At 46.0% G+C, this 24,709-nt stretch overlaps 2 protein-coding genes across 3 annotated transcripts; both read left to right on the forward strand.

Moving 5' to 3' along the window:
• The first annotated feature begins 5,325 nt into the window (after positions 1-5,325).
• Positions 5,326-9,405, forward strand: LOC109784535 (YTH domain-containing protein ECT4). Of its 2 annotated transcripts, none has more exons than XM_020343137.4 (9): positions 5,326-5,480; positions 5,894-5,970; positions 6,060-6,201; positions 6,408-6,463; positions 6,554-7,012; positions 7,282-7,812; positions 7,902-8,114; positions 8,274-8,420; positions 8,858-9,405. In XM_020343137.4, the coding sequence occupies exons 1-9, from the start codon at positions 5,453-5,455 to the stop codon at positions 9,056-9,058; spliced, it is 1,854 nt and encodes a 617-aa protein (XP_020198726.1). In that variant the 5' UTR covers positions 5,326-5,452; the 3' UTR covers positions 9,059-9,405. The 2 variants fall into 2 exon arrangements, with proteins under 2 accessions (XP_020198726.1, XP_020198727.1); XM_020343138.4 differs by having other exon boundaries at positions 8,921-9,405.
• A 2,135-nt stretch (positions 9,406-11,540) lies between these two features.
• LOC109784536 (YTH domain-containing protein ECT4) lies at positions 11,541-16,046 on the forward strand. The gene is made up of 9 exons (XM_020343139.4): positions 11,541-11,720; positions 12,140-12,216; positions 12,348-12,504; positions 12,645-12,700; positions 12,869-13,297; positions 13,712-14,275; positions 14,388-14,600; positions 14,842-14,988; positions 15,389-16,046. The coding sequence occupies exons 1-9, from the start codon at positions 11,690-11,692 to the stop codon at positions 15,641-15,643; spliced, it is 1,929 nt and encodes a 642-aa protein (XP_020198728.1). The 5' UTR covers positions 11,541-11,689; the 3' UTR covers positions 15,644-16,046.
• Positions 16,047-24,709: the final 8,663 nt, after the last annotated feature.

Consider the following 24,709-nt stretch of genomic DNA (forward strand, 5'->3'; position numbering starts at 1 on the left):
ACGTGGACAACACTCTCCCCTCTCGTTGCTATGCATCACCATGATCTTGCGTGTGCGTAGGATTTTTTTTGAAATTACTACGTTCCCCAACATATTTATGATCACACAGTTACATTGTGATGTTTGATAGCACACAAGGTATTCCTCTGGTATCCGGAAGTTGCATAATCTCATAGTCGAAGGAATATGTATTTGACATCAAGAAAGCAATAGCAATAAACTGAACGATCAATATGCTAAGCTAACGGATGGGTCTTGTCCATCACATCATTCTCCTAATGATGTGATCCCGTTATTAAATGACAACACATGTCTATGGTTAGGAAACATTAACCATCTTTGATCAACGAGCTAGTCTAGTAGAGGCTGACTAGGGACACGGTATTTGTTTATCTATTCACACATGTATTTAAGTTTCCGATCAATACAATTCTAGCATGAACAATAAACCTTTATCATGAATAAAGAAATATAAAATAACAACTTTATTATTACCTCTAGGGCATATTTCCTTCAGTAACAACTGCGTGGTTCTTGTAAAGGGACCAAGATGAGCATCTTTGGAAAGAACCACAACATTCACAATCATCCATGATTCTTGATAAGTCTCTGCATGACAGATACGTTTGGATGAGGAAAACCCATTGTCCAATGGATTGGGCTCATAGGGCCAAATATGTTGGCCTATGATCCATGCCCATAACAAACAGAAGAAAACATGAGGTGAACATCCCAAGGAGATGACATATACTTGGCTGAACCATATATCTATTGCCCATCCCTCTCGCTCCCTCACCTACTAAGCGTCTCTTTATTAGGGTTTCTCCCATAGTTTTCCCCGTGTCACCGCCACCCCCGCTACCCCAGATCATCAACGTGGCTATCGCTGCCATCCATATACTCATATGCATGTATATTCCCCTCTTATGTTCCCCTACTTTATCTCTTTTTTGGTTTATTGAGTTCCTCGACTTTTTGACGACTAATCAGATATTCGGGTTGCTTGCTCATGTCTCATGATGGTTTCCTTTTATTTCCTTGCTATAGTGAATCCCTTGTGCCTTGGGCGATTCCAAACCCGTTTGCTCATAGAATTAGGTTATCCTTTTTTTTGCGGTTGTTGTTTGATGCTCCAACTTCTCCCTGAAAGAATTGCAATTTCTTGCAAGGAGTCAAATGGCATGATCTTATGGTGTTTCCCATTTCGGGTTCTTTCCATTTTTGGATGTTTCCCTCTTTTTTGTTACTTTTGAAAAATGTAGTATTAACTTTTTGATTTTTTGTCCCAACCTTTGGAATTTGAGAACTTTCTGGATTTTTTGTAACTTTCAAGTTTCAGCTTTTGGTATTTTAAAAATTGAAATTACAACTTCTGGTATGATAAACTTTTTGTATTTTGATCCTTTAAAAAACGAACTTTCAGATAATCAAACATGTGAAACCCCCCACCTGTTATGGTTTCTTTGAAGAAAAACTAGAAAAAACGAATACCTGTGTGGCTCCATCCGGAACTATTTGTGAGCATGTAGAGCCTCATCCATATTACGCGTGTGGACCCACATGGATGGGCCCCTTGCATACTCAACTCCCTCGGCAAAGTCGGCATGACTATACCCAGTGTGTCAGCATGTTATCCACGCGCCAAGGATTCTGTTTGGTATGTTGTTTCTTATTTCCATTCTTTTTCTCCCACTATTCTCTTCTTGCGTCCTTAATATGTTCTATGCATGAAAAATCATATGGATGTAACCACGGTAAACACATATGCTTGTAGATTCACCAACTATGTTATAATTCCCTTTTTGTTTAACCAATGTACTCCCTCTGATCCATATAACTTGTTGCTGAAATGGATGAATTTAGAACTGAAATATGTCCAGATACATTCGTTTCAGTGACAAGTAATATGGATTGGATGAAACTCTATTTCCCTTAGGAAAAACTACCTTAGCAAGAACTATGTCGATACATATAAACCGTTTAGCCCTTTATTTTTGAATATAAGATAATTATTTTACGTTGAGAAATAATAACTACTTCCTCCATTCACAAATATAAGATGCTTTAAGTTTTTTTCTTTCTGAATTGGTTGTATGTAGACATGTTTTGGTGTATTTGTTCATTTATTTTAGTTTGAACATAGTCCATACTGAAATATCTAAAACATCGTAGTGAAGGGAGAGATCATGTTTTTAGACGAAGGATCTGACTCAGAGGTCACGAGGAGAACATGCTGCGGACGCAATGGGCTCTAGGGCCAAACACATCGGCCTACGATCCGGGCCATAGAAAACATAGGGTTTCGTGGTGCTCTCGGATGTTTTCGGGGTATATGAGTATATATAGGTGAAAGAAGTAGGTCGGTGGAGCCACGAGGGGCCCACGAGGGTGGGGGGCGCGCCTCCCTACCTCGTGGCCGCCTTGTTGTTTCCTTGACGTCCACTCAAAGTCTCCTGGATTGCGTTGGTTCCAAAAATAACTCTCCCGAAGGTTTCATTCCGTTTGGACTCCGTTTGATATTACTTTTCTGGAAACACCGAAATAGGCAAAAAACAGCAATTTGCATTGGGCCTTTGGTTAGTAGGTTAGTACCAAAAATAATATAAAAGTGCATAATAAAGCCCATTAAACATCCAAACAGATAATATAATAGCATGGAACAATAAAAAATTATAGATACGTTGGAGACGTATCACGTGCGGACCCTACGGGTTCGAGAACTATGTAGACATGACCAAGACACCTCTCCGGTCAATAACAAATAGCGGAACCTGGATGCCCATATTGGCTCCTACATATTCTACGAAGATCTTTATCGGTCAAACCTTATGACAACATACGTAATTCCCTTTGTCCATCGATATGTTACTTGTCCGAGATTCGATCGTCGGTATCTTCATACCTAGTTCAATCTCGTTACCGGCAAGTCTCTTTACTCGTTCTGTAATACATCATCCTGCAACTAACTCCTTAGTCACTTTGCTTGCAAGGCTTCTTATGATGTGTATTACCGAGAGGGCCAGAGATACCTCTCCGATACTCGGAGTGATAAATCCTAATCTTGATCTATGCCAACTCAACAAACACCTTCGGAGATACCTGTAGAGCATATTTATGATCACACAGTTACATTGTGATGTTTGATAGCACACAAGGTATTCCTCTGGTATCCGGGAGTTGCATAATCTTATAGTCAAAGGAATATGCATTTGACATCAAGAAAGCAATAGCAATAAACTGAACGATCAATATGCTAAGCTAACGGATGGGTCTTGTCCCTCACATCATTCTCCTAATGATGTGATCCCGTTATTAAATGACAACACATGTCTATGGTTAGGAAACATTAACCATCTTTGATCAACGAGCTAGTCTAGTAGAGGCTTACTAGGGACACGGTATTTGTTTATGTATTCACACATGTATTTAAGTTTCCGATCAATACAATTCTAGCATGAATAATAAACCTTTATCATGAATAAAGAAATATAAAATAACAACTTTATTATTGCCTCTAGGGCATATTTCCTTCAGTAACAACTGCGTGGTTCTTGTAAAGGGACCAAGATGAGCATCTTTGGAAAGAACCACAACATTCACAATCATCCATGATTCTTGACAAGTCTCTGCATGACAGATACGTTTGGATGAGGAAAACCCGTTGTCCAATGGATTGGGCTCATAGGGCCAAATATGTTGGCCTATGATCCATGCCCATAACAAACGGAAGAAAACACGAGGTGAACATCCCAAGGAGATGACATATACTTGGCTGAACCATATATCTATTGCCCATCCCTCTTGCTCCCTCACCTACTAAGCGTCGCTTTGTTAGGGTTTCTCCCATAGTTTTCCCCGTGTCGCCGCCACCCCCGCTACCCCAGATCATCAACGTGGCTGTCGCTGCCATCCATATACTCATATACATGTATATTCCCCTCTTATGTTCCCCTACTTTATCTCTTTTTTGGTTTATTGAGTTCCTCGATTTTTTGACGACTAATCAGATATTCGGGTTGCTTGCTCATGTCTCATTATGGTTTCCTTTTATTTCCTTGCTATAGTGCATCCCTTGTGCCTTGGGCGATTCCAAACCCGTTTGCTCGTAGAATTAGGTTATCCCTTTTTTTGCGGTTGTTGTTTGATACTCCAACTTCTCCCTGAAAGAATTGCAATTTCTTGCAAGGAGTCAAATGGCATGATCTTATGGTGTTTCCCATTTCGGGTTCTTTCCATTTCTGGATGTTTCCCTCTTTTTTGTTACTTTTGAAAAATGTAGTATTAACTTTTTGATTTTTTGTCCCAACCTTTGGAATTTGAGAACTTTCTGGATTTTTTGTAACTTTCAAGTTTCAACTTTTGGTATTTTAAAAATTGAAATTACAACTTCTGGTATGATAAACTTTTTGTATTTTGATCCTTTAAAAAACGAACTTTCAGATAATCAAACATGTGAAACCCCCCACCTGTTATGGTTTTTTTGAAGAAAAACTAGAAAAAACGAATACCTGTGTGGTTCCATCCGGAACTATTTGTGAGCATGTAGAGCCTCATCCATATTACGCGTGTGGCCCCACATGGATGGGCCCCTTGCATACTCAACTCCCTCGGCAAAGTCGGCATGACTATGCCCAGTGTGTCAGCATGTTATCCACGCGCCAAGGATTCTGTTTGGTATGCTGTTTCTTATTTCCATTCCTTTTCTCCCACTATTCTCTTCTTGCGTCCTTAATATGTTCTATGCATGAAAAATCATATGGATGTAACCACGGTAAACACATATGCTTGTAGATTCACCAACTATGTTATAATTCCCTTTTTGTTTAACCAATGTACTCCCTCTGGTCCATATAACTTGTTGCTGAAATGGATGAATTTAGAACTGGAATATGTCCAGATACATCCGTTTCAATGACAAGTAATATGGATTGGATGAAACTCTATTTCCCTTAGGAAAAACTACCTTAACAAGAACTATGTCGATACATATAAACAGTTTAGCCCTTATTTTTAAATATAAGATAATTCTTTTACGTTGAGAAATAATAACTACCTCCTCCATTCACAAATATAAGATGCTTTATGTTTTTTTTCTTCTGAATTGGTTGTATGTAGACATGTTTTGATGTATTTATTCATTCATTTTAGTTTGAACATAGTCCATATTGAAATATCTAAAACATCGTAGTGAAGGAAGAGATCATGTTTTAGACGAAGGATCTGACTCAGAGGTCACGAGGAGAACATGCTGCGAACGGAATGGGCTCTAGGCCCAAACACATCGGCCTACGATCCGGGCCATAGAAAACACGAGGCAGAGACCCCTCGCCGAATTATTTATCTCTCCTCTCCGTCTCTCTCTCCCCCCCCTCTCCCACCTACCAAACGTATTAGGGTTTCTCCCAGGGTTTTTCCCCGCGCCGCCGCCACCCCGCTCCTCCGGATCGCCGCCATGGCAGCCGCCGCCGCCGCCGCCGACCGTATCCTTACACCTACATATATTCCGCACCTCTGTCCCCACTGCCTTCTCTCGTTTTTTTGCTTTTTTTTTTCGAGTTCTCTGGTTGGTTTCTGACGGCTGGTCGGATCTCCGGCTAGTTTGCTCGGGTCTCCCGGTGGCTTGCTTGATTTCTTCGCTCAAGTGCATCCCCTGGTGCTCTGGACGATTCCAAGCCGATTTACTTGCTAGAATTATTACTTTTTATTTTCTGTTTTATTTTCTTGCGGCTGTTGTCTGGTGCTCCCGCTTTCCCCTCGAAAGGCGTGTAATTTCCTGCGAGGAGCGTGATTTCGTGGTGTTTTTGACCGCGCCGTTTCTTGGCTGGAATCTTGAATCTTTGTTTCGAATCTCTAGTCCACGCCTGTGTCATTTCCTTGACCGCCCTTGCTGCAGAGGCTACGAATTTGCTGCAGAAGCTATCCCTTGATGCCAAGGCTGAAGCCATCGACGCGCCGGCGGCGAAGGAGAAGGTGTGATCCGCTTCTCTCTGCAACATAATATCACATCTTATTGAGTCACCGTGTGCTGAACCTATCTGTGCCCGCTTTCTATTTTTCAGGCGTCCGGAGGGCTGGGCGGCAAGCTGAATGGTGTGGCGGCGACTGGGAAGCCACGGGCGGCTGAGCAGTGGGCAAATCCTCAGGATTACAGCGATGCAAGCATGTATTATGGCGCCTACCCTGCTGCTTACTATTGCGCAGGTGAAGCACTAATGCCCAATTGTGCTATTTAGTTTATGTTGTTTCTGGTGAATTAGTAACGGGATTGCAATTTTATAAATCACCCTGCATTGTTTTAATGATTTACCCTGTATATGGATGATTGTGTAGTATTTGTCACTTACAAGCACAATTACATAGACTGCATCTTCGTATAATATTATTGACACCGTTTTTTGCTTTTGCAGGTTGGGGTGATTATTCCATGTACTTGAATCAGGATGGAGTGGAAACACCTACCGCTGTGAGTATTACACCTCCGACATCACAAGGTTTTTGGCAATTGCAGTTGACTGGCCCTCTTTGGATTGACACGGCGAATATTGGTTTTCAGGGTGCCTATGGTGACATGTACTGCTATCCTCAATATGGGCATGATGGTCAGATGTATGGGTCACAGCAATATCAGTACCCATCATCATACCACCAGCCCCAGAATACTGCCAGTAAGCCACAATACAAGTCTAAAACTGACAAGCTAGCCCCGTCAATGGATATTTCCTCCACTGTTGCTGATCCGCTGCATGCCGTAGCCAGTGCTCCCAAAGCCACTGCAAACAGCGTTGATGAGGTAAAAGGTCTGAAGAAGACATCCACACCACTGAACCCAAGTGGGAACAATGGTAGTTACCTGAACCAAAGTAGCAGACCAGCTTATCCATGGTACGGTGGCCAAATCTACCAGGGAAAACAGCAGAAGCCTTCTAGTGGCAATCCTACTTCAACTGATTCAAATCCTAAAAGCAAGGTTCAGTCGAAGAATCAGAATACTCAACCTCTTCCTCCTCTGATGGTACGTACTGTTGTTGCCACTAAACCTGTTGTTTTATTTATTGATCATTTCTCAAAAACTTGTGCCACAGAATATTAGTAACTCTAAGCATTGTTGTTTAATGTCTGCACCTCTGTGGCTTGCTGAATGCTTGTGCTTTACTGAGTTTGATTCCTGCCATGTCACCTTGCACTTTGACTGCTTCTTTTAATTGCTGAATTCAACATAACCTGCAGCTGTATTAATTTGTACATTCAGATACTGATTGTTTAAAATGGACATATTTGCAGAGTTTACCTAACTCACCGGTGGCTTCAATGTATGCTGCTAATGGAATGTACAACAGCAATGCCTACGGTGGCTTTTGGTATGGATCCCAGTTTTATGGGCCAGGAATGTATGGTGGGTGGAATAATCTGTCGGATGGAAAATACAAGCCCCGAGGGAGGACAGCGTATGGATCGTATGGATTTCCCAATGAAAACTTGGATGGTTTGAATGAGTTGAAGAGAGGACCACGGAGTGGACTCTCTAATAACCAACAGGGCTTTGGACCTGCTGCTGCAACAGCTGTCAAAGCACAGGATGTTTCTGCTACTGATGGTTCTAATGCAGTTGTGCAGGATCAGTACAACGGGTCTGACTTAGCTGACACTTACGAAAATGCCAAATTCTTTATTATTAAGTCGTACAGCGAGGATGATGTTCACAAGAGCATCAAGTACAATGTTTGGGCTAGCACACCTAATGGAAATAAAAAGCTTGACAGTACTTATCTGGAAGCTAAATCTGTCAATTCTCCTGTATTCCTTCTCTTCTCTGTAAGTTTTCAGATCTTGTGCTCTTTTCAGAAGTCTTGCATTATCAACAAGTTTGTGGTAAGCTGACGAGTATGATGTTCTTTTTTCAGGTTAACACCAGTGGGCAGTTTGTTGGTCTCGCTGAGATGGTTGGCCAGGTTGATTTTGACAAGACGGTGGAACACTGGCAGCAAGACAAGTGGACTGGTTGCTTCCCTGTCAAGTGGCACATTGTCAAGGATATTCCCAACAACTTGTTAAAGCATATCATTCTCGAGTATAATGAAAACAAACCAGTGACAAACAGCAGAGACACACAGGAGGTGAGAATAGTGCCTGTACATCTCATTGTTGTAATACCAAGAAGCCTTAATAAGTCTGAGGCATGCTGCTGTTATTATGACATCTTTATAGGTGTTCGCAAATTTTGCATGTTGGTGTCAAACTGTGCTTAATGTCTTTCTTTCCCATACGTACTGCAGGTCAAGCTCGAGCAAGGGCTTCAGGTGTTGAAGATTTTCAAGGATCATGTCTCGAAAACATCCATCCTGGATGACTTCAGCTTTTATGATAACCGTGAGAAGATAATGCAAGAGAGGAAATCACAGCGGCAGCTTCAACTGAAGAAGGTAAATACATACTCCCTCCGTCCGAAAAAGCTTGTCCCTCAAATGGATGTATCTAGCACAAAGTTAGTGCAAGATACATCCATTTGAGAGACAAGCTTGGGACAAGTTTTTTCAGACGGAGGGAGTAGCATGTTAGTTTAGGTTGTTGGTGCAGCCTCTTAGAGATCTGGTGAAGGGTAATTCTTTGTGCTAGCTTACATTGTAGTTATATGCCATTTTAGAGTGTTCCTAGTTTTTTTGTGTGTGGTGTGAGCAGTGTTGTAGCCATCTTCCTTGTAAAATGTAAGGACTTCCGTTTTCAGCTTTGGTAGTTTGCATGACCTCCTTTCAGCTGAGTCCTTTCCCTGATTCAATCAACTTATCTCCTATTAGAAAGGATGAAGTTGTTAAAACTGTCATGTTACTCATTCAAACTTCTTTTATTGATTATTATGCAGATCACGAGTCCGAAGTTGCTGCCTACTGTTGACAACACTGAAAATGATTCCGGCAATGTGCAGGAATCGCAGAAGCCTGAAGTTACCGGAGAGAACAAATCTGCGGTGGAAGACAATGTGGAGGCGGCTGCCGTGAGTGGCGTTGCCCCGAAAGATGCTAACCCCACAGCGGCAAGCTTGGCTGTCGCAAATGGCTGCTGATATTTTTGTCTGTTGAGTTGTGAGTAAGGTGACATGACAGCTTGGGAGTTTTGGAGGAGGCTGGCGCAGTTCAACTGTTGGAGGCAATCAGGGCTCTGTTGGGGTTCCGTAGGTGTTTTTGCAGAAAGTTTGAGGGATATGATTAGGTGTCTCTTGAGATTTCCCCCCTGTATTATTATTTCTCTATCTTGGAGTTGAGTTCGTCTGGTAGGAGATAGAGATCATCATTTGTTGATCTGGGGTGGTGGTGTGTTGTCTTTTTTTATCTTGTCGTCGGTAGAAAATGTACCTAGGTGTGGTGATTTGTACTGGTTTTGCAAGAAGTAACTTGTCTGTTTCAGTGTTTATGTACTTCGTGCCAGATGCGTCTCATGTTTCCTTGAACAATGTTCTGTGCGACTTTGGCCCACGTTGAGCTTTCTTTTGAAAAATAATAACCTGGAGTGGTGTTTGGAAGTTTCAAAAACTTCTGAAAATGATTGTAATTGCACATGTTTTTTTCTTCAGAAAAACTTGCATCTTTTGAATATATAACATCTAAAATGTTTAAGATTTTTTGACCCTCTCCTTTGCATTTTCAAAACCTTGAAGTTCTTCTCGTTTTGGATATAACAGACTGTAGAAGTTCTTGCTCCTTTTCTTAGTAGTCCAAAAGAAGGAAAATGGATGGATAATTTCAGGGCCTAATTTTCTTGCCTCAGAAAACTGTGAACCCTTGTCAATTATTGGGTAGAAGAACCAAACGCTGTCACACAATTTTGTTTTTTACACAGGAAAAATGAAATTGTAAGAACCACATGTTGTTTCCTTTTTTTACAAGTTTGAATATACTACATGTTTTTGTTTCGGAGTTCATCTGAATTTTTTTTGAGCAGTAGTTCTTCTTGTTGTTGTTGAGTTTTGTGAGCAGTAGATCACCTGAAGTTCAGAACAACCAAACGTGTGCACCTTCTAGAAAAAGAAGATCAAAACGCGTTTACGGAAGCAGGCCCCAAAAGGCCCAGGAGGCCCACATGATCAATCTATGGACAACATTAAAGCGCAAAAAATGAACCCATTAATAAGGGGAGAGAAAGGGCGAGCTACCAGCCAAGTGGCATCCACTGGTTGGCTGCGGGGGTAACGGGTTTTCTATTCAAGGAATGTTTTGATTATTCTTTATTTTTACGATGGAGATGATTTTTCTTTTCTTATCGAGATGGATGTGAAGGCCACGTGCCATCTACTGTTTGGCTAAGGTAAGAAAGTTTTTCTCTTTCTTTTGTGAGATGAAGGTGAGGGTAGTTGTTTTCCTTTTTTTTTTCTTCAAAAAAGATGAAGAAACAAGCACACACCTTCATTTTAGGCGACGGCAATCATGCGCCCCAACACTAGTCCAAAGCAAGCCGGAAGGAAAGCATCAAAACCCTCGAAACCCCCTGATGATATACTTAAACGCCATCCTTCCTCCACTCGTTTCTCCCAGGTTGTGGCGCCGCCTCTCCCCTCCCCCCCCCCCCCCCCCATCCATAGCGAAGGTTTCTCTGGGTTTTACCCCTCGCGCCGGCACACGCCGTGACCCTTCGGACCGCCTCCATGGTCCTCGCCGCTGACCGTATTCTTTCGCTGCTCCGTTGGTTTGTGTGCGCATTTTAGATCTTTCAAATACTTATACATGTTTTTTTTTTCAGATTTAGATTTTTAGAATGAAACATTTACAACGGAATTATGAATTTTGACCCCTGTTCCAAAAAATAAAAGAATTTTGGGCCCTAGCCATTGTTTTGCCCATGTCCGCAGGCCTTTGAAAACCCGAAACCATGAAATTCTTCTCGTCTTTTATATACTAACATATAACAGACCGTAGAAGTCGGGATAAATCGTGTCATCTTTAAGTAATTTTATTACAAATAGAAGGAAGGTGGATGTATAATTCGAGAGCCTAATATCTCTTGCCCTAGAAAGCTGTGAACCCTTTTTCGGTACTGGTTACAAGAAACAAACATCACTCACGCCATCACACATAGTATTCAGCAGACATCATGTCCAAGAAACTTGCAGTGAACATTTTGCTTTTTACACACAAAAATTGAAATTCTTACATGTACATGCTATTGTTTCATTTTTTCACCAGGACACATGTTTTTGTCTCTGAGTTCATCTATTTTTTTAGGGGATTTTGAGTAGATATGAAGTTCTGAACAACCTCAGAGTCAGTCACGGATTTTGTTTTTTAGTAGGGCTACCAGTCAGTCGCAGATTTGTTTTTTTTTTTGAGGGGCACAAGTCAGTCGCAGATCGAAACGTGTGCACGGAAGCGGCCCCCCTCGACAAACACATGCCACACTTGCACTCCAACGAAAAGCCCAAAAGGCCCAGGAGGCCCACGCGATGGATGGATCGATAGATGATGGACGGACGCCAGCAGTAAACCGCAAAAATCCAAAGCAAGCGGGAAGGAAAGCATTAAAACTCCAAACCCCACGGCGAAATACTTAACGCCGTCCTCCCTCCACTCGTTCCCCTCGCCTTTCTTTCTTTCCTCCCACCCCACCCCACCCCGCCCCCAACCACCGCGAGGGTTTCTCTGGGTTTTACCCCCCCCCCCCCCCCCCCCCCCCCCGCCCCGCGCCGCGCCGGACCGCCGCCGCCATGGCCCCCGCCGCCGCTCACGCCGCCGACCGTATCCTTTTACCCGTCGCGCTGTTCCGCTGTCCCGCTGGCTTGGTTGCGCTTTTTTTTTCTTCGAATTTCCGTTGGGTTTTTCGGGTGGGTGTCTGGGCGTGTCGCCCGCGGCCGGATCTCCCGGCGCCTGGTCTGGTTTCTCCGGTCTGCGGAGGTTTCCGTCGGGATTCGGGAGGGGTTTGCCCGTGGAGGTTTTTGCCGGGGGCAGGCCGTAGGCGTGTTTCCTCGTCGGGCCGAGGTTGCGGCCGCGACCGGAGCGTGTGTACGGAGCTCTGTTTCCTTGTGATTTGGGGGGCGTACTCGCTGGTAGCGCTTAGAATTCTACGCAGCCTGGTGGTTGTTTTGTGGGTGGATTCGTTTGCCTGTTTGGATTTCGGACATGTCCGCATCGGTTCCCCTTGACCTGTCGTGATGCAGACGCCGCGGATTTGCTGCACACGCTGTCGCTGGATCCCAAGGGCGTGGCCGGCCAGGGCAAAGATGCGCAGAGGAAGGTATGACCCGCCGTTCTCTGTAGCCTGTACCATCTTGTTGCGTGGCCGTGATGGTGTTGTAGTGGGCGTGCTCTGTCCTTGTGATGATGTTATGGTGGTGTTCCATAGTCTGAATTTGTATCACGGCGCAGGTCTCGGCAGCACCCAATGGCAGGCTGAACGGCGTGGTGGCGTCTCCAAACCCTCAGGTGGCGTCGGCGGGGCAGTGGCCAGCCATGGGGCAGCAGGATTACAAGAATGCCAACATGTATGGTGCTGGCGCTGACGCCTACCAGTATTACTATGGAGGTGAGGCACCAAGGCACCATGTAGCCTGTCACTGTCTGTTTCTGCTGAATTAGTCATCGCAGTGCGAATTTGTAGTTAAATCATAAATATTTGTTTGAAATTGGTGATAGTCTGATGGCAATGCCTTTTGGGATTTGCAGGCTGGGGGGATTATTCTGTGTATGTGGGCCTTGACGGAGCAGAGTCACTTAACCCTGTGAGTGTTATATCCTCTACTTTACATACATTGCAGACACTTGGTTTGCCTGCTTCAATCGGATGGCCGGCCCTGCAAAACTAACCGCCACTGTAAAGCATCTTGAAGATTTTCGCTGCATGTCAAGTGTGTTAGGACGACTTAGTTAAGCCTGTTGGTTTTCTGCAGGGTGCTTATGGGGACATGTATTGCTATCCTCAGTATGGTGTTGCTTCGTCTGGGTATGATGCGCAGATGTACGGATCTCAGCATTACCAGTACCCGTCCACGTATCTCCAGCCACAGACTGCTAGCACCACTAAGCCAGCATACAAGCCTAATGCTGGCAAATCAGATCCTTTACCGCAGAAGGATGCTTCTGCTGCACCTGCTGCTTATCAGAAGCCTGGATTGGTGGATGCTTCCAAGGCCAATTCAAACAGCACTGATAGTTCAACAGGTCTGAAGAAAACCACATACCCTGTGAAACCAAGTGGGCGTTCAGCTAGTTATCAGAACCATGGTGATAAAGCTGCTTATCCATCGTATGGTGGTCATACTCAGCAGAAACTCCCTGTTGGAAATACTACATCAACTGCTTCTAATCCTAAAACCAAGGTACAGTCGAAGAATCAGAATTCGTTACTGCTTTCTCAATTCTGGTGTGCATATTGTCCTTCCCCAGAGAGCTATTTCTGTGTAGCTTTCTGGTCTTTGTTCAGATGTCTTCATCACAGATTTTCAGCAATTATGAGTAGCTATATATTTTCAATAATTTTGAGTATTGCTGCTTGTTGCTTGATCCTACCAATATGGTTTGATACCATTTGTGAAAGCACCTATTTGGATGGTTTGTGATGTATGTCATTGTAATTAGCTGCATATCATTGGGGTTATCTGAGGGCACACTCCATAATTAATTTTGCCAGGTCAAAGTGAAAATTTTGTATTATGCATATCTGTAAGCTCATATGTTTTATGTATTGAAATGGCCTGTTCATGAGTGTCACAACGTGGAGACATATCTTGCAGGGATTGCTTGGGCAAAACTCAGCAATGGGGCCACAGACACCTGGGTACATGAGTTCCATGTACTCTAGTGTCATGTACAATGCAAATGCATATGCACCTGACTATTGGTATGGATCTCACCTCTATGGCTCTGGTATGTATGGTGGGTGGAATGTACTGTCAGATGGAAAGTACAAGCCCAGACCAAAAACCTATGGATCATATCGTTTCGGTAATGAGAACATAGATGGCTTGAATGAGCTGAAGAGAGGGCCAAGAAGCACTGTCATTAAAAATGAACAGGGTGCTGGAGAAGCTGCTGTTGCACCTGCAAAAGGACAGGAGCTTTCTACTGGCGACGCCTCAAATGCAGTTGTGCAGGATCAGTACAACAAGGCTGACTTTGTTGAAACTTACTCAGATGCCAAGTTCTTCGTTATAAAATCTTACAGTGAGGATGATGTTCACAAGAGCATCAAGTACAATGTTTGGGCAAGCACCCCCAGTGGAAATAAAAGGCTTGATGCTGCTTATCAAGCAGCTAAAGACAAGTCAAGCAATTCACCTGTATTTCTGTTGTTCTCTGTAAGTGCATAATAGTTCTGTGCAGCTAAAACAGTTTGTTTTCTCTATCTGAACAGTCTTCATAGTGGTTGCTGGATCTGATGCATCTTTCCTCGTTCCTCTTTTTTCCCAGGTCAACACCAGTGGTCAGTTCATTGGACTTGCCGAGATGGTTGGTCAGGTTGATTTCAACAAGACAGTTGAATACTGGCAGCAAGACAAGTGGACTGGCTGCTTCCCCGTCAAGTGGCACATTGTGAAGGACATTCCCAACACTCTATTGAAGCACATTATTCTTGAGTATAACGAAAACAAACCAGTGACAAACAGCAGAGATACCCAGGAGGTGAGAACTGTAGACTTGAATGCTTCCATCTTTTGCGAATCTCTTCGAGTAAAGTTTCTGGTGGTACACCATGGCAGTCCGTTTCAGTGCGCTTGCATCATGTAATATGTAATATGAACAGTCATCAATGACACTGCGATCTATTAAAAATTGACAACTTGTTCTTAAAACTTTGCATGTTTAGCTCTAAGAATGCTGTGCTCAGTAGGGTTTTGACCTGCTTTTCTCGTGTTGTCTACAGGTTAGACTTGAGCAAGGCCTTCAGGTGCTAAAGATTTTCAAGGATCATGTCTGCAAGACATCCATGTTGGATGACTTTGGCTTTTATGATAACCGTGAGAAGATAATGCAAGAGAAGAAATCCAAGCGACAGCAGCCACTGGAGAAGGTACATGGATAGCAGCATACTTTATCTAATAAACTGGTGAATCTTACGGCTAGATAGTTTTGTTTGCAATTCTTCATACGAGTACACTGTTTTGGACCTCCCAGAAGTCCAAACTACTGAGAACTACATCAGTGTAGCATATGAGTGCCTTTTACTTTACCATGCAAATGTTTGCAGCATATGTGTGATAAGAGGACTACTTGCTAGTCTATATTTGTTTTCTGGTAATGCAATTTTGTTATGGCAGCTTGATCCTGGTGAATTCCATGGTATCCTTCTGAAATTTAGTACCTAGTCTAGTCTGATCACAATCAAGTTTCTTTTTCTTGAAAATATTCCAATCAAGCTTCAGCTCTAAGAAATGCCGTACTTACTTCAACATCCTTTACTGGTCTTGCAGATCATGAACAAAAAGCCGCTTTCTATCAACAACACTGAAAACCAAGATGTCGATGGGAAGCAGGGGATCATGAACAAAAAGCCGCTTTCTACCAGCAACACTGAAAATCAAGATGTTGATGCAAAGCAGGGGCTGCAGGAACTCAAGGTCCTAGGAGAGAAAAACCCTGTGGTGGAAAACGGTGTGGCGGCAGGGGCTGTAAATGGTGTTGCCCCAACAGACGCAAGCCCGGCAGCGGTCGCAGTTGGCTGTTGATTTCCGCTGCTCAAGTCATTTGATCATCCATTCGAGGTATACAGGGTGAGGAAGCGTTGCCGTGGCTGAAGGAATTCAAGATTCTGCTAGTTGGATATGCTTGTGGGTTGCAGAAAGGTGCAAGTCTGAGGCGATTGAGGATTCAATGAGAGGCTTTTTTCTTTTCTTTGGGTGGTTCTGCTCTTCTGTAGTATCTTCGCTATTTCTGGAGTCTGGTGGTTGGGGTGGGTAAGGAGATTAGAGCTCAGTTCTTGTTCTGGTGAGGTGTTTTCGTGTTTGGAAATGGCATTAGGAGTTGTACCTAGGGGTGGGGTTTTAGATGTGTAAGCCTTGTGCAACCAACGATTATGATTGTGGTGCATCTTTTATATTGGAAGTGAATGCTAGCAGTTTTTCAGTTGTACGGAGTATTGTTTTTGCCAAGCTGTCTTTGCCACGCCGATCTGGTTTTCAGTAGATTATTTGCCCTAGATGGAAATTCTGCTGTTGTGGCGACACCAAGGTAGCAGCAAAGCCAGGGGTTGTATGTCTTCATTGTGAACTTTATGATCTTCATCTCCGAAAAGAATAACGAGCACTTGCACACAGTGACACAGAGAACGAACTAGGGCGTGTTTGGTTGCCGTAGTCTATAGTAGCTGCATTGCATAGCCTTCTCAACTCAGCCTGGCTATGCAAATGCAGCCTTAAATGCACCATCTGCAAGTTGTTTGGTTGCCTGCATGCCCTCTTGCCTGTCTGGTATTTGGTTGCCTGCATGTTAGTGGACAAACCCAAGGCATGGTGTTTGGTTGTATGCAACGCCTGGTGTGTGGTAACCTCTTTGGCTAGTTGGTGAGGTTACCAGCACACTTTGGCACAAACATGTAGCACATATCATAAGCAGAGCAGATATAAACAGAGGATCAACTACTTAACAACATATTTCAGATAAGCAGTACCACACTTCATAACAGTTCAACGCATAAACCATAAACATAAACAGTTCAAAGCAGACTCGATAGTACTTAGGAAGGAGGTGCCCCGGCCCTAGTCCTTGGTGGCAAAGGCTTCGTCGTGCTTCCCGCACTTGTTGACGACCTCAATGCCATCGTCGTCGAAGATGATGACCTTGAGGGTGTCGGGAGTGAGGAGCTTGAACGTCACCATATAGCCGATCTTGATCCGATGAACGGTTGCGTAGGTGGCCCAACCCTGATCCAGGGTCACCCTGCCATTCATCAGCTTCACCATCACCTTTCAGGAGCAGCCGGTGTTGTTCCTGAGCTTGAACTCCGTTGGCACCGCGAAGAAGTGCTTGGTGAAGTCCAGGGGCATGGGGATGCACTCAAGCTTCGGTGCAAGGATGACCTTGCAGAAGTGAGTTGGGCCATCCTCCTCATGGCAGTGGCTGTAGTTGCGGCGCTTGTTGCTGGCGGGCTCCTCCATGCGCTCGTCGTCGCCAGCCTCAGGCGTCTTCGGTTCTTCCTCGGCGTTGGGCCGCAGCACGACCTCGTCGGGCATTGGATGAAGGGGCTGCTTGCCCTTGTTGTCAACGGCCGGGAGCACCTCCGTGCCCATCTCATTGCTCTCTTCGATCTGCACACAATTCATGGAGTCAGACACAACACAGAGTTCATGGCTTATTGAAGAGCATGTAGTTAAAATGGCTTGATTGTCACTCTTCTCCTCCTCTCCATCGCCCCTATATTTACTCACCCTGCGCACCTATACTTACCCACCCCCTATCTTTTCTCACTGTCAACCTTCCTCCTCTCCATCGCCATGAGCTCTAGCTCCAGCTCCAACCCCTTCCCTTGGGGTATTGGCTGGAGGGCCTTCTTTCTCGGGTGGTCGGCTGGTGACCGCACCAAGTTCGAGAACACCATGGAGGTGTGCTCGAACTTTGGCTCCATGCCTGACATCCAGAAGGAATCTGATGCAGTGCTCATGAGGGCCACTGCACAAGAGCTGAAGACGCTGATTCCTGACCCAGCGAAGAGCGCGATGGCAGTTGACATCATTCGCTGGGCCATGAATCAGGCCGTCTCCGACGACGCTAAACAGAGGAAGAAGTGGTGCAAGTACAAGAACTACTGGGCTCCTAATGACCGTCGTGCCGCAGTGTACTGGGAGATGACAATCGCGCCGCCGGCGGTCATCGGTGGGGAGCCTAAGGAGGAGGAAGAACCGGTGCAGATGCCAGCGAGGGCGCCGGAGCCAGGCCGTCGTACCTGGCAGATCGACCTCGACTCCGCCGAGGACGACGACCCGCCGCGCCGCACGGCGATGAACAAGAAGATGAAGGCCAGCGGCTCGACCCGCCGCTCCGCACGCCCGTGACGACCGCCGCGGTGAGCCGGTGTCCGTTGTGTACCCCCAATCCCCCAATCCCCCTTCTGCATCCGCATCTACCTCTATTCCAATCTTGCATGAACTAGTTTCAAGTACTATGAACTCGTATGAACTAGTATGAACTACCTCTACATGCTTATCTACCTATATTCCCCATTCCCCTCCGCCGTGGATCGAATCTATCGCCGGATCGAACGGGAAAAAGTATTGCATGACGAACATAGAGAAGTGCTTACCGCCATTGCCGTGGGCCAAGTGATGATCCGCTCGCCGGTGATGGAGTCCGGTGGTCTTCTTGCTCTGCTCCGATCCGCCGCCGCCGGTGAGAGTTGGGAGAGCGGGGGAGAGTGGGGAGAGGGAGCGGTGAGGGGCGATGAGGCTAATAACTGCCGGCGCTTCGGGAAGCAACGCGGCTTCTCGAGAGTGGTCGTGCGCGTGCAGCCTCCGCCGCCCACGTGCACCGCTCGGGCCTGGTCCTGGAGAAACTGCCAATTCGAGTGTTCCCAGGGAGCCAGGCCCAGGAGTGCTTTAAACATCGTGCCATGCAGGCCCAACAGCGTATGCAGCCAACCAAACAGGTCGTTTTCTTCCCGCGCGGGCCTAGGTGGGGCCTCATGCAGGCAACCAAACATGCCCCTAGTGTATGAGAACGCCAGTAATAGAGTTTGTACATGTGAATTGTTCTAACGTTGTTTGCTTTTATCATACATCACAAAACTTGCTAGGGCCAAGGCTTCAGACTGTATTTTAGATTCTTCTGTCCAAAATTTCAGATTTTTCTTTTGTCATTTTCATTCCCAGGGAGCCAGGCCCAGCAGTGCTTTAAACATCGTGCCATGCAGGCCCAACAGCGTATGCAGCCAACCAAACAGGTCGTTTTCTTCCCGCGCGGGCCTGGGTGGGGCCTCATGCAGGCAACCAAACATGCCCCTAGTGTATGAGAACGCCAGTAATAGAGTTTGTACATGTGAATTGTTCTAACGTTGTTTGCTTTTATCATACATCACAAAACTTGCTGGGGCCAAGGCTTCAGACTGTATTTTAGATTCTTCTGTCCAAAATTTCAGATTTTTCTTTTGTCATTTTCAATCAAGTTCACAAAGAAGATCGACAGTCTCGGGTTAACAGGGTTAACATCGACGAGACATATTTAGTATCAAGATATCCCCCGTCCCCGGGTGACCTGGGCGATCTAACCCTAGCCGCCGGACTCGGGCCCCCACTCCCCCTCCTTGCCGTCGCCGGGCAAAGCCCGCGTGGTGTCGGCGACGGCGGGATCCCTCTTGCCCTCGCTTGGAGTGAAAGCCGAGGGGGGACTCCTCTTCGGCCCTGATGATAGTTCTATGTGGCCGGTGCATCGGAGCTCGACGGTTCGCGCAGGCTGGAGGCAGTGTTGGGTGGCGATGCTGGCTGGTGGTCGCGCGTCATGGCGGAGCACGCAGGCTGGTGCAACTTGGTGTTTCTTGTTGTGATGGGGATCAAACCAGGCCAGATCTGCCCCAGGTGGAGGTGAGGGTTTGTGGCCGGCGCTCGGTAGGCGGGATGGTGGCGCGGTTGGCCTGGCGGGCTCTGGCAGCAGAGAGGTGGCTCGTTCGGGTGGTGGCGGCACCGACTGGAGGTGGCGGCGAGTTCCCACAGGCAGGCTGGTGGCGACGCGTCGATGGCTCAGCCAAGATGAAGTCTTAGCGAGTAGCGAGCGGTCGGTTACCCCTGTGCTGCGCGACGAGCGACAGTACTCTCCTGATGGTGCCGATCTGGGATTTTCAGTGGAGAGGAGAGGTGGATCTGATCGACGCAAGGTTGTCCCTTGGGTAGGCAACGACCATCACGGGTGGTCCTGGACCTTGCCGTAGGTGCTGGTTGGCGCGGATCCTTGTGCAGGCTAGGAGTTGGTTGTTGGGAATCGTAGCATAATTTTAAAATTTTCCTACGCTCACCAAGATCCATCTATGGAGTATACTAGCAACGAGGGGAAAGGAGTGCATCTACATACCCTTGTAGATCGCGAGCGGAAGCGTTCCAATGAACGTGGTTGATGGAGTCGTACTCGCCGTGATCCAAATCACCGATGACTGAGTGCCGAACGGACGGCACCTCCGCGTTCAACACACGTACGGTGCAGCGATGTCTCCTCCTTCTTGATCCAGCAAGGGGGAAGGAGAGGTTGATGGAGATCCAGCAGCACGACAGCGTGGTGGTGGATGTAGCGGGATCTCGGCAGGGCTTCGCCGAGCGTCTGCGAGAGGGAGAGGTGTAGCAGGGGAGGAGGGAGGCGCCCAAGGCTGTAAATGTTGCTGCCCTCCCTCCCCCCTTTATATAGGCCCCCTGGGAGGGGGGGGGGGCGGCGGCCTAGAACCCATCTGGAGGGGGGGGGGGGGGCGGCCAGGGGGGTAACTTACCCCCCAAGTCAAGTGGGGCGCCCCCCACCCTAGGGTTTCCAACCCTAGGCGCAGGGGGGAGGCCCATGGGGGGCGCCCCAGCCCACTAAGGGCTGGTTACCTTCCCACTTCAGCCCATGGGGCCCTCCGGGATAGGTGGCCCCACCCGATGGACCCCCGGGACCCTTCCGGTGGTCCCGGTACAATACCGATAACCCCCGAAACTTTCCCGGTGGCCGAAACTGGACTTCCTATATATAATTCTTTACCTCCGGACCATTCCGGAACTCCGCGTGACGTCCGGGATCTCATCCGGGACTCCGAAAAACTTTCGGGTTTCCGCATACTCATATCTCTAGAACCCTAGCGTCACCGAACCTTAAGTGTGTAGACCCTACGGGTTCGGGAGACATGCAGACATGACCGAGACGCCTCTCCGGTCAATAACCAACAGCGGGATCTGGATACCCATGTTGGCTCCCACATGTTCCACGATGATCTCATCGGATGAACCACGATGTCGAGGATTCAATCAATCCCGTATACAATTCCCTTTGTCAATCAGTATGTTACTTGCCCGAGATTCGATCGTCGGTATCCCAATACCTTGTTCAATCTCGTTACCGGCAAGTCTCTTTACTCGTACCGCAATGCATGATCCCGTGACTAACGCCTTAGTCACATTGAGCTCATTATGATGATGCATTACCGAGTGGGCCCAGAGACACCTCTCCGTCATACGGAGTGACAAATCCCAGTCTCGATCCGTGCCAACCCAACAGACACTTTCGGAGAAACCCGCAGTGTACCTTTATAGTCACCCAGTTACGTTGTGACGTTTGGCACACCCAAAGTACTCCTACGGTATCCAGGAGTTGCACGATCTCATGGTCTAAGGAGAAGATACTTGACATTGGAAAAGCTCTAGCAAACGAACTACACGATCTTTGAGCTATGCTTAGGATTGGGTCTTGTCCATCACATCATTCTCCTAATGATGTGATCCCGTTATCAATGACATCCAATGTCCATAGTTAGGAAACCATGACTATCTGTTGATCAACGAGCTAGTCAACTAGAGGCTTACTAGGGACACGTTGTGGTCTATGTATTCACACATGTATTACGATTTCCGGATAATACAATTATAGCATGAATAATAGACAATTACCATGAACAAAGAAATATAATAATAACCATTTATTATTGCCTCTGGGGCATATTTCCAACAGTCTCCCACTTGCACTAGAGTCAATAATCTAGTTACATAGTGATGAATCGAACACCCATTGCGTCCTGGTGTTGATCATGTTTTGCCCTAGGGAGAGGTTTAGTCAACGGATCTGCTACATTCAGGTCCGTATGTACTTTACAAATATCTATGTCTCCATTTTGAACATTTTCACGAATGGAGTTGAAGCGACGCTTGATATGCCTGGTCTTCCTGTGAAACCTGGGCTCCTTCGCAAGGGCAATAGCTCCAGTGTTGTCACAGAAGAGAGTCATCGGGCCCGACGCATTGGGAATCACCCCTAGGTCGGTAATGAACTCCTTCATCCAGACTGCTTCCTGTGCTGCCTCTGAGGCTGCCATGTACTCCGCTTCACATGTAGATCCCGCCACGACGCTTTGCTTGCAACTGCACCAGCTTACTACTCCTCCATTTAAAATATACACGTATCCGGTTTGTGACTTCGAGTCATCCAGATCTGTGTCGAAGCTTGCGTCGACGTAACCCTTTACGACGAGCTCTTCGTCACCTCCATAAACGAGAAACATATCCTTAGTCCTTTTCAGGTACTTCAGGATATTCTTGACCGCTGTCCAGTGTTCCATGCCGGGATTACTTTGGTACCTTCCTACCAAACTTACGGCAAGGTTTACATCAGGTCTCGTACACAGCATGGCATACATAATAGACCCTATGGCCGAGGCATAGGGGATGACACTCATCTTTTCTATATCTTCTGCCGTGGTCGGGCATTGAGCCGTACTCAATTGCACACCTTGCAATACAGGCAAGAACCCCTTCTTGGACTGATCCATATTGAACTTCTTCAATATCTTGTCAAGGTATGTACTCTGCGAAAGACCAATGAGGCGTCTCGATCTATCTCTATAGATCTTGATGCCTAATATATAAGTAGCTTCTCCAAGGTCCTTCATTGAAAAACACTTATTCAAATAGGCCTTTATACTTTCCAAGAATTCTATATCATTTCCCATCAATAGTATGTCATCCACATATAATATGAGAAATGCTACAGAGCTCCCACTCACTTTCTTGTAAACACAGGCTTCTCCATAAGTCTGTGTAAACCCAAACGCTTTGATCATCTCATCAAAGCGAATGTTCCAACTCCGAGATGCTTGCACCAGCCCATAGATTGAGCGCTGGAGCTTGCATACTTTGTTAGCATTCTTAGGATCGACAAAACCTTCCGGCTGCATCATATACAACTCTTCCTTAAGGAAGCCGTTAAGGAATGCCGTTTTGACGTCCATCTGCCATATCTCATAATCATAGTATGCGGCAATTGCTAACACGATTCGGACGGACTTCAGCTTCGCTACGGGTGAGAAAGTCTCATCGTAGTCAACCCCTTGAACTTGTCGATAACCCTTAGCGACAAGTCAAGCTTTGTAGATGGTCACATTACCATCCGCGTCTGTCTTCTTCTTAAAGATCCATTTATTTTCTATGGCTCGCCGATCATCGGGCAAGTCATTCAAAGTCCATACTTCGTTTTCATACATGGATCCTATCTCGGATTTCATGGCTTCTAGCCATTTGTCGGAATCCGGGCCCGCCATCGCTTCTTCATAGTTCGAAGGTTCACCGTTGTCTAACAACATGATTTCCAGGACAGGGTTGCCGTACCACTCTGGTGCGGAACGTGTCCTTGTGGACCTACGAAGTTCAGTGGCAACTTGATCCGAAGCTTCATGATCATCATCATTAACTTCCTCCCCAGTCGGTGTAGGCACCACAGAAACATCTTCCCGTGCTGCGCTACTATCCGGCACGGAAGGGGTGACTATCACCTCATCAAGTTCCACTTTCCTCCCACTCAATTCTTTCGAGAGAAACTCCTTCTCCAGAAAGGACCCGTTCTTGGCAACGAAGATCTTGCCTTCGGATCTGAGGTAGAAGGTATACCCAATAGTTTCCTTAGGGTATCCTATGAAGACGCATTTCTTCGACTTGGGTTCGAGCTTTTCTGGTTGAAGTTTCTTGACATAAGCATCGCATCCCCAAACTTTTAGAAACGACAACTTAGGTTTCTTCCCAAACCATAATTCATACGGTGTCGTCTCAACGGATTTCGACGGAGCCCTATTTAAAGTGAATGCGGCAGTCTCTAAAGCATAGCCCCAAAATGAGAGCGGTAAATCGGTAAGAGACATCATAGATCGCACCATATCCAATAGAGTGCGATTACGACGTTCGGACACACCATTTCTCTGAGGTGTTCCAGGCGGCGTGAGTTGTGAAACTATTCCACATTTCCTTAAGTGCGTACCAAATTCGTGACTTAAATATTCTCCACCACGATCTGATTGTAAGAATTTTATTTTTCTGTCACGTTGATTCTCAACCTCACTCTGAAATTCCTTGAACTTTTCAAAGGTTTCAGACTTGTGTTTCATTAAGTAGACATACCCATATCTACTTAAGTCATCAGTGAGAGTGAGAACATAACGATATCCTCCGCGAGCCTCAACACTCATTGGACCGCACACATCGGTATGTATGATTTCCAATAAGTTGGTTGCTCGCTCCATTGTTCCGGAGAACGGAGTCTTGGTCATCTTACCCATGAGGCATGGTTCGCACGTGTCAAATGATTCGTAATCAAGAGACTCCAAAAGTCCATCTGCATGGAGCTTCTTCATGCGCTTGACACCAATGTGACCAAGGCGATAGTGCCACAAGTATGTGGGACTATCGTTATCAACTTTACATCTTTTGGTATTCACACTATGAATATGTGTAACATCACGTTCGAGATTCATCAAGAATAAACCATTGACCAGCGGGGCATGACCATAAAACATATCTCTCAAATAAATAGAACAACCATTATTCTCGGATTTAAATGAGTAGCCATCTCGAATTAAACGAGATCCAGATATAATGTTCATGCTCAAAGCTGGCACTAAATAACAATTATTGAGGTTTAAAACTAATCCCGTAGGTAGATGCAGAGGTAGCGTGCTGACGGCGATCACATCGACCTTGGAACCATTCCCGACGCGCATCGTCACCTCGTCCTTTGCCAGTCTCTGTTTATTCCGCAGTTCCTGTTTTGAGTTACAAATATGAGCAACCTCACCGGTATCAAATACCCAG

The sequence above is a fragment of the Aegilops tauschii genome, chromosome 5 (genome assembly GCF_002575655.3).
Source record: "Aegilops tauschii subsp. strangulata cultivar AL8/78 chromosome 5, Aet v6.0, whole genome shotgun sequence".
Lineage (NCBI taxonomy): Eukaryota > Viridiplantae > Streptophyta > Magnoliopsida > Poales > Poaceae > Aegilops > Aegilops tauschii.

What these genes read in the sequence shown, in the direction of transcription:
- LOC109784535 (XM_020343137.4), top strand. Translation starts at nt 5,453, where the DNA reads ATGGCAGCCGCCGCCGCCGCCGCCGACC. An exon ending in CGCCGCCGCCGCCGCCGACC is followed by an intron (nt 5,481 to 5,893) that starts GTATCCTTACAC and finishes CCCTTGCTGCAG; the next exon opens with AGGCTACGAATTTGCTGCAG. An exon ending in CGCCGGCGGCGAAGGAGAAG is followed by an intron (nt 5,971 to 6,059) that starts GTGTGATCCGCT and finishes TCTATTTTTCAG; the next exon opens with GCGTCCGGAGGGCTGGGCGG.
- LOC109784536 (XM_020343139.4), top strand. Translation starts at nt 11,690, where the DNA reads ATGGCCCCCGCCGCCGCTCACGCCGCCGACC. An exon ending in CGCCGCTCACGCCGCCGACC is followed by an intron (nt 11,721 to 12,139) that starts GTATCCTTTTAC and finishes GTCGTGATGCAG; the next exon opens with ACGCCGCGGATTTGCTGCAC. An exon ending in GACAGCAGCCACTGGAGAAG is followed by an intron (nt 14,989 to 15,388) that starts GTACATGGATAG and finishes CTGGTCTTGCAG; the next exon opens with ATCATGAACAAAAAGCCGCT.